At 35.5% G+C, this 9,182-nt stretch overlaps 1 protein-coding gene across 1 annotated transcript; it reads left to right on the top strand.

Moving 5' to 3' along the window:
• The first annotated feature begins 1,040 nt into the window (after positions 1-1,040).
• On the top strand, positions 1,041-8,204 carry LOC110642796 (homeobox protein knotted-1-like 6). Its single transcript, XM_021794950.2, has 5 exons — positions 1,041-1,527; positions 2,015-2,137; positions 2,473-2,608; positions 7,566-7,804; positions 7,882-8,204. The coding sequence occupies exons 1-5, from the start codon at positions 1,225-1,227 to the stop codon at positions 8,038-8,040; spliced, it is 960 nt and encodes a 319-aa protein (XP_021650642.1). The 5' UTR covers positions 1,041-1,224; the 3' UTR covers positions 8,041-8,204.
• Positions 8,205-9,182: the final 978 nt, after the last annotated feature.

The following is a 9,182-nucleotide window of genomic DNA, read 5'->3' as shown; positions in this document are numbered from 1 at the left end:
GCTCGATGGATTTCGGCGTTCTTGGTGTCTATGGAAAGCTCTGCGAGTAGATGATTTTGGACACAATACCGGGTCCAATTGGTGGCGGATCGGCGGTTGGCCGGAAGTCAAACGCGGCGCAGGGGGAGGCTTCGCGCATTTTCGTAGTGTGGCGTAGGCCATTGGTTGGTGGCTGGCCGGAGGCTGGGGGTGGAGAGGAGAGAGAAACGAGAGAGAGAAGAGGGGAGGGAACGTCGCGCGCGGGAGGAAGAAAAAGAGAAGAGACCGGTCCGATCCGGTCCAGTTCGATTCGGCCGGTTCGATTCGAAATACAAAATTTTGAATTTTTACTCTGCCTCGGGACCGAAAACGAGGTCCAAAAATTCCGAAAAAATTCCATAAAACTCAGAAAAATACGTAGACTCCAAATATATTTTTAGTTTTACCACGTGGTCTTTAAATTAATTTTTAAAAATCATTAAAGTTTATATTTTCGAAAAATCGAACCCGATTTTTAAAATCCAAAAAATCTCAAAAAAATTTCTAAAATTTAAATAAAATTAAAATACCAAAAATGCTCATAAATTTAAAATTTTTGGGGTGTTACACTAGTGGAAGAGGATGCGGGTTGAAAATGGCAAAGGGTTGTTGATTAAGAATGCATATGCGTCAACTCGTTTAGTCAAGAACTCTAAGTCTATTTTGGGTTTGGGTTTCTTAGCTTGGATTAGTTTAATGTAGTAATATTTGGATGGGCTTCGCCGTGTAATCCTTATTTTAAAAATAAAATTATTATTTACCTACTTTTATTCAAAATAAAATTATTATTTTATCCTTTTGGACCCAATCACCAGCGGGTTCCTGCGCGTCATAAAGGCATAAGCATGGAAAGAGTAGCTTTCTTAAGTAAACAGCCAAAATATTATCCAGTAATAATAATAATAATCTCTTTTTTCTCAAAAAAAAAAAAAAATGTATGCTCTCTCTCTCTCTCTCTCTCTTCTTCATATCTCTCCCTCTATTATATATTTCCTCCTGTTAAAGAGGGGCCGGGAAATTCCTGCTACTTACACTTCTTGACTTGCTCATTATCAATTTATCGTCTTCTGCCATACTGCTACTGCTACAGCTAACACTACTTTCTCTATCGCAGTTCCTCTACTTGTGGAGCTATAAAACCCTCTCCTTTTTTCTTGTCTGTCTGCATTTCTTTATTCCTCTGCTTAATACTTCTTATTGCGAGCCATGGATGAGCTGTGTACTTTCCAATCTGCTGCTAGTGATTACTCTATGCAGTTTGTGCCTGAGAATATGATTCCTGCTCCACCTGATTACCATGCCTTTCCGTCTCCTGGGGCTTCTTTTCCTGTGCTGGGGTCGGACCAGTTCTTTTCTGGGTCTTCCGTGTCTGACGCTACTTCCATGGTGGCTGAGATGCAGAGAGGTGGTGGGGGTGGTTCAGAGGAGTTTTCTAGTTCAACTAGGGCTAAAATTGCTTCTCACCCTCTTTACCCCAAATTGATTAAAGCTTATATTGATTGCCAGAAGGTATTATATAGATACAAGGCTTTTGTGCTACTTTGCCTTACTTTCCAAACAAACAAAAAGAAAAAGAAAGACGAATGTAAAACTCGAGCAAAGCCAGAATGGCGAAGTTACTACTTATTAGGCCCAAGAGAGGAGAGTTTTGGTTTTCCATTAGCCTCAGGTTTCAAATGATAGAATTATGGGGAAGAAAGACTACTAATTATAAAATCTTGATGTACATCTTTTGAAGCAGTTACTGAGCAGTGCTTTAAAAGTTTGATCAAGAATTAACAAAAAATAGATACACTTTCTTCGAGTCTATATAGAGTTGGAACTATTTCTCTGGTGTATTTGATGTGCGTGGTTGCAATTGCATGTGTCGTTTCTTTTATGAAGCGTTGCCCTGCTCTCATATTAGTTCCTTTGACAAATTTTTTCTCCTACAGTTGAAAGAAAGACTCTTATGCTATTGGTCTAAGGATCGTCTAACGTGGCTTTCTTGTTGCAGGTGGGAGCACCACCGGAGATGGTCTATCTGTTAGATGAAGTCCGGCGAGAAAGTGACCTTTCGAAGAGGTCCCCCGTTGTTCCCTCTTGCCTAGAAGAAGATCCCGAGCTCGACCAGTTCATGGTTGGTCTCTCTCTTTCTCAAGCAACTTTCTATCTCTATCCCTCTTCCTTCCATGTTAGAGGGCCTTTATTTCCTTCTCTCTTTTTCTCTTTACCCTTTTCTTTGGCTTTTATTTACTACTATTATTTACTTAATTATTTTTTTACTGCTTTTTAACGGAGAAACTGCGCCGTATCATTGTCTTCCTCTTTCCCAGTTTCTCTTTATCTGATTTCTTGCTTCTGGGGCTCTAGGTTTTCTCCTTCAAATGAAGTTTTATGATCTCTTCTTCTTTAGGTTATCTTTATAATTCGGACGGCTAAAGCGTTTCTTTGTTCTTAATTTTCTCTTTGTAGGAAACTTATTGCGACATCTTGGTGAAGTATAAATCGGATCTCTCGAGGCCTTTAAATGAAGCCACCACATTTTTGAACGACGTTGAAGCACAGTTAAATATCCTCTGCAACAGTTCTTCCAGAACCCATGTTTCTGGTCTCTCTTTCTCTCTCTCTCTCTCTAAAACATATATATCCAGTTCTATTTTATTTTATGTATTTATTGATGTATGCGCTTTGGATTTCTTTTTCTCATAGTTAAATCCTCTCTGTAGTGTGGGAGTCTGGGATTGTGATCACATGGTAAAGAAAACCCAAACCACAAGGGGGAGAGGCGCACCTTAGGATAAAACCTAGCGCACTTTAGCAGGACATACTCGCATGAAGATAATAGTGTTTGCTTTCATAGGCCAGTTTCCCATATGGATCTGGACTAAACCTGCACCTTTTTCAACATTATTTCTTCTTCTTCTTCTTGCTGTAGAATTAATCTAGCTACTGACCAAGGGCTTATATATTGCCATGTTGAAGCAGCCAAAGTAACAAAACCCTAAAATGAAAAAAAAGACCCTGTCCCTAGAAATGGATTTGCATTGAATACACCAACAGACGTGGCTTTACCTATTTGACATGGGCTAGGAATTGTTGGCAGGTTATCCATATATGTACCTTCCTTTTAGTTCTTCATGGAAGACATTATATTCTTTTCTGATAAAAATTATCAACCTTCAACTACATAAAATTAGGAAGACAACAGCTCTAAAAGTCAAACCTTGGTAGTTCTTTGTTCTCTGCAGTTTTTATTTTTTTTTTCCTCAGTCTTGTTTTCTAGGCCTGGCAATACAAAATTGGTGTTTAAATAAGTTTTCAATATGGAATTTTTAATCAATTTGAAGTTTCTGACTTTCTGGGTTCACTTGATGACATAGCTAGTCTTATTGTTTAGCTTAAATATATTGACATTTTATATATATATATATATATATATATATATATATATATATATATATATATAAGCAAGAAATTTTATTAATTGAACCAGGAAAAATTTTGCATGGGCACATTCGAGCTAAACCCTCGCCGATAGACCAGTCAGAGAAACGCAACTTAGGACATGACATGCTAAGTGGAAAAACATAAAAAGAGGGTACAAAATCTTCCAAGAAACATAGAAACGGTTTGTTGATAGGTTTTGCTAGGCTAGTAACATGACCTGGGTTCATGTCAGTTCTAAAAAATATCATATATATATTGAAAACCACCTTTTTAATATAATAGTTGAGCATGCGTCCAGATTGTTTTTAGTCAGGTATTCATTACCTATGAGTTCATTTAATTTGTTCTTGCAAAGTGTAAAGAAAATAAGGAAATGAAAGTGCTTGGGGGAATAATAGAGAATGCTTTATTTGAAAAGAGTCTACAAGTGGATGCTCAGATCTCTTAAATCCTTCTTCACTTGATGCCTCGTAATTGTTCTTGGGCAAGACTCAAGAGGATCCTCACTCATAGGTACACGGTTCTGGTGAGTGTTGGGATGCTGCCCTTTACTGATGTGAGTACAAATGGTAATGGCGGTTTGCTTTAAAAAACTGGTCGTCGCCTTTATTATTAATTTGAATTGTGATTAGAGATTAAAGCTTCAATGGAGCTTGAGTTGTAGTGCATGCCATAGATGGGAATTAAAAAGTATTCCTTAGGTAAAGGTCTTAGGATCATTGGATTAATTCTGGCATCCATGAAGTGAAAGTCTGGGAACTGTTTTCTTTGCACATAAACAATTCATGGGGAAGAGTTTCAGGGAGTTGCAACTGTTATCTTTTAAGTTTAACCTTATAACATAAAGCTTAAACTGAAAGCAAGTCTCTTTTCAGCTTAATCATCCACATCATTAGATTAATTAGATTCCAAGCTGAATCTCACAACGACAAGGTATTATGGCAGACTTGAACCACCAGGGGTTAGGTTTTCAAAGTATTACATATGGTCTTGGGCAAAGAAAAAGGAGGAGAAAAACATCTGCTCGTGTTAAGATATTTATCCCATTTTCCTTTGTCGTCTATTCCTTCCTTTTAAGATACTTGACCTCCTTTGATCTCTGCTTTTGAGGCTTAATATAATTCAATAATGGTTGAAACCATTTGCTTTTGTACTTACAGATGGAGGACTTTCTCCTAGAATTGCAGGTTCAGTAATTTTTTCGATGTGGCTAAGGCTACAAGATCACTTGTATAATATGTTTGCTGGCTATTTTTAGTATCATCATTTTGACAAGCTGCTTTTCATGCACTGTTCCCAGTTGTTAGCATGGAGTTTGTGGATTTTGTTTTGGAATAAAAGCTTTTTACTTTCATTGGTTGAATTATTATATTATTTTCACGTGCATTAGACTAAAATTCTAATTTTGTGAGTAGATTTGGTCTTGAAGGTAATACTCTGCTAAAGATTAATTTGCTTAAGGTTATTTTCTATAGACATTCTCTTGTCACTACAATGCTCTACTCATTCCGTGATTTTCAGCGATTACCATATCATGGTGCTGTTCTTAAGGTGTTAAGTGAATTGTTTTGAAGCTTTTTAGACAAACTTTTGTGCCCAGGCCAAATTGATGTTATTGTTGATGCGTTTAACTTGGGATTATACTAAAGCATACCAGACTAAAGTTCATGTTTCGAAGTCTTTTTTTTTTTTTTTGTTTTTTTTTTCCAGGTCTCTTCTTGTTTCTTTCTCTTCCTCATGCCTGCCAAATTTCTCATTTGGATTTCATTTTTTCCTTCTAAAGCATGAGCAAGTTATTATGTCATTATGTGAAGTTCATCATATGCAAGGTTCAATTTATTTTACAATGTTTGTGAAGTAATAGAACCATGAACCAAATTAAAAAGACTGTTCTATCCAAATTTACAGATTGGCACACACATATGCTGCATAAGTTGGAGTCAGCATGTAGCAATCGAGGTGTATGCTATGAAATTGAGTTCAACACAGACTAGGCAAAGATTTTCTTTCTATATATATTTTCTTGCTTCCTCATTAACATAGTTGAAATTGTTGTTTTTTCTGCACATGAATCTCTTCCAGTTGAATTTGCTATGCTGGTGTGCTAGTGTTGGCTGGACAATTATGATTCTAGTGTTATTCAGATATATCAACTATCAAGGAGAGAAACTTTCTTTTATGTTCTCATTTCATTTCTTGCTCCACATTCCTAGTTCAAGATAAACGTTCTCTTTCTTGCAACATTGCAGTCCCATCATTGATCAGGGGTTGCCATTAGAGACGTTAAAGATCATAAAAACCTGAAATTTATTTTGAAAGTTCTACCGTTCTCTTGATCTTTCTTCTCGTTGTGTGATTGTGAAGCACGTTATAGTTTATAGACTATATGAAGGAGGGGCAGGGGCATGCGTTACTTCCTAGTCTTCCTTGTACTTGCGTTTCCCTAGGTATGTTCCTTTGTGGAGGATGAAGATTTTATCGCATTAGCCTCGGCCTAGTGGACAGAAGGAGGAGAACCCCTCGTGTCATAAAACCTTCTGTCATCAACTAGTGCATCTGGATTCTAGTGCATCTGGATTCCAGAGCGTGGAGCCAAGTCATTTCTTATCTGTCGTTACATCAAGGACTTCAATTTTTTAGTAAATTATAAATTAATTTTTGAGATATATTAAAATTATTTTTTAAAAAGTTAATGTTTAAAATTTTATTTCATTTCCAGAATAATTTATTTATTTAAATCATATTTTGATTTTAATTCATTATATTATATTTTTTTATATTTATATAAATTGTAATTAAATTCTTTATTTTATATTTATTAATTTTATTAATAAATAATTATTATAATAGTTATTTTTAATTTTATGTAGCTTTTTTATTGGATGATTGATTATATATATATATAATTATTTATGTGTAAGAGTTAATTTAATATTTACATAATGTTTTATATTTAATGATTCGGGTGGGGTGCACGTGTGTTAACTAATAGAGTCGAAACGACGCTGTTTTTTTTTCCCTTCTACCAGAGTGCCTTTTTAAACTTTTTACGAAGTGGATGGTGGCAGCAGAAGTCGTTTGTAGATTGTAGTGTATAGTCGTTTGTAGACTGTAGTGTATAGTCGTTTGAGAGATGATATTTCAAAGGTGTGTCAGTGGAGTTAAAGGTTTGTCAGTGAAGAGTGCGTGCCTTGCGCGTTATCTCCTCCAGCTTCCTAGTCTCTGGCTGTGGTTTACTCATTACTGATGGTTTTCCCTGTTTTCTTTTCCGAGGAACGCCACCCTTTTTCAGTGGAGAATTACTCTTTTCACTGACTGGACACCGGACACGACCCAACAAACCTCTGCTTTTTTTTTTTCTTTATGTGACCCTTACTGTGTTATCCAATAAGAAAATGGAAAAAAAACTTGTTGGTCCCAAGGTTCACACAGCAGTGAGCAATCCGTGGTGATAGTGCAAGTGACATCACATCCGCCATTACCTCCATCTGTTCTCTCTTCTTCTTGGCCCACTGCTCCACTTCCCCACTTGCTTCCCTGTGCCCTGGCCTGCCTATCCCTTTAACCTCCTCCTTTAACCTTTGAGCTCTCAGGGATCCATGGGTGATTGATTTGTTGGACTGGTTTCAATTGCTGTCAATAATTCGTCAAGTGAATTCCCTCTCTTTAGCGGTGAAAAAATGAATTTCATATTTTTATATAAATATTAATGTTTTACATTAAATAGCTAGTTTTGCTTAAGCTTTAAGATTAATGTAGAATCATTCATTTGGTAGTTTTTTTAATTTGTGGGATATCTTGTTTGAAGGTGGATGGAGTTTTTAAAGGTGAATTTGGTGGTGGTTACATAATTTGTATTCTTAAGATGCTGATTAATCTCTTGAATATTTTACTTTTATATCCATAGTGCCTTGGGCATATTTTATGGCCTGAGCTTATCCTGACATCATATTGTAAACTGGAGTAGAGATTGGACCCTTTCTTGCCTCATTCTTACTCTTGATTTTATGAAAATGTAATTTATAGGAGTTTAATTATACATTAATTAATACTAACAACTCACAAAGAATGCTTTTCGGCTCAGTGTTTGGCACTCTTTAATGTCATTCTGTTATCAGATGAAGCTGTGGGTTCATCCGAAGAAGAAGGGAGTGGAGGAGGGGTAGAGGTGAAGGATTGTGTTCGAGCAAATGAAGATCGAGAACTTAAGGACAAACTGTTACGTAAATACAGTGGCTACATAAGTACCCTAAAGCAGGAGTTTTCAAAGAAGAAGAAAAATGGAAAGCTGCCAAAAGAAGCAACGCAAATCCTACTTAATTGGTGGAATATTCATTACAAATGGCCATACCCGACGGTAACCACTACTTAAAACCCTAATCTATCTCCAGCACGTTATATCATATTATTAGGGTTTTCTCCTAACTCGTGCAGGAGGCAGATAAGATAGCTCTAGCAGATGCAACTGGGTTAGATCAGAAGCAGATTAGTAACTGGTTTATAAATCAGAGGAAGCGGCACTGGAAACCATCGGAGAACATGCAATTTACTGTTGCCGACAGTACATGTGGACCATTTTTCATGAATGACTGAGGACTGCGGTTGCGAATTTTCCTTTTCAACTTTGGCTCGTTTTGTACATTCTTGATCAAAACTCTCTAGCTGATGCATGCCAATTACCACTTCAATTATATCTTATGTTAAGCAATTGAATGTACTAGAATTATCATGATGAAATTCATGGGAAATTCATCACAATTAATGACTAAAACTAAGTAATTATATACACTTACTTTTTACCAAAAAAGGTTTTCCTCTTGTGAGTTATCACCATAGACTAGTGACTGTTGAAGAAAGTGAGTTGACAACCAGCGTGAATGGTCCATTTCTTTGAAATGTGGAGTTTGGATGAGTTCAAAATTGTTGGCTTGGACGAAAAGAAGGGTATTGCATCCTCAAAATTCCATTATAAATCGCGTGCATGCAGTGCGCTCAAAAATCAATCTCTTGCTAAGACTTCCCACGGTCTACAACTTTCCTTGGCTTTGAAGCTATTTTAAAGAAATAAGGACTCATGCATGTGTGTGTCTTTCCTGTGCCGACCTTTGACTAGTAGTTCTTTTTTATTATTTTTTTAAAAGAAAACTTTAAAAAGGAGGAAAAAAAAAAAAAGAAAACCCTTAAAACTAGTCATCCCTCTTTGAGCTTCAACCAGACTTACCTTGCAATAACTTAGATTGCTAGTTTATCTGTAATAGATTATCTGTAATAAAAATAAATTTAATTGAGTTTTTATATAATTATATTTTATTTTTATTTTTTTAAATTAAATATTTTTAAATCGGATTGTAAAATTTTATATTTTAGACAAGAAGAGAGTTGAACAGTTGAAGAAAAAGGTGCATGGTTGATTCTTTTACTCTATTTCTCTGAGAATCGTACATTGCAGCATTTAAATAAAAGATAGGCATGAAAATTGAAGGTTTATTGAAATAATTTCTTTCAAGAAAAAGATAAATTATTGCCCTTAAATAATCCACGTCAGAGAGGAAATTTTCTTCAATGCATATGCAATAAGAGTCAAGTATTTATGGGTATTTGATTTGATTTAAGAATAATTTGATAGCATATAATTAAATTTAATATAGATTTAAATTTTAAATATTAAGTATCTCTTATAAAAATTTTTATTTATATAAATAATTAATTAAATATAAAATATATATTTTTATAAT

This window comes from Hevea brasiliensis, chromosome 17 (assembly GCF_030052815.1).
Source record: "Hevea brasiliensis isolate MT/VB/25A 57/8 chromosome 17, ASM3005281v1, whole genome shotgun sequence".
Classification (NCBI taxonomy): Eukaryota; Viridiplantae; Streptophyta; class Magnoliopsida; order Malpighiales; family Euphorbiaceae; genus Hevea; species Hevea brasiliensis.
This window is presented reverse-complemented; position numbering and strand designations above follow the sequence as displayed.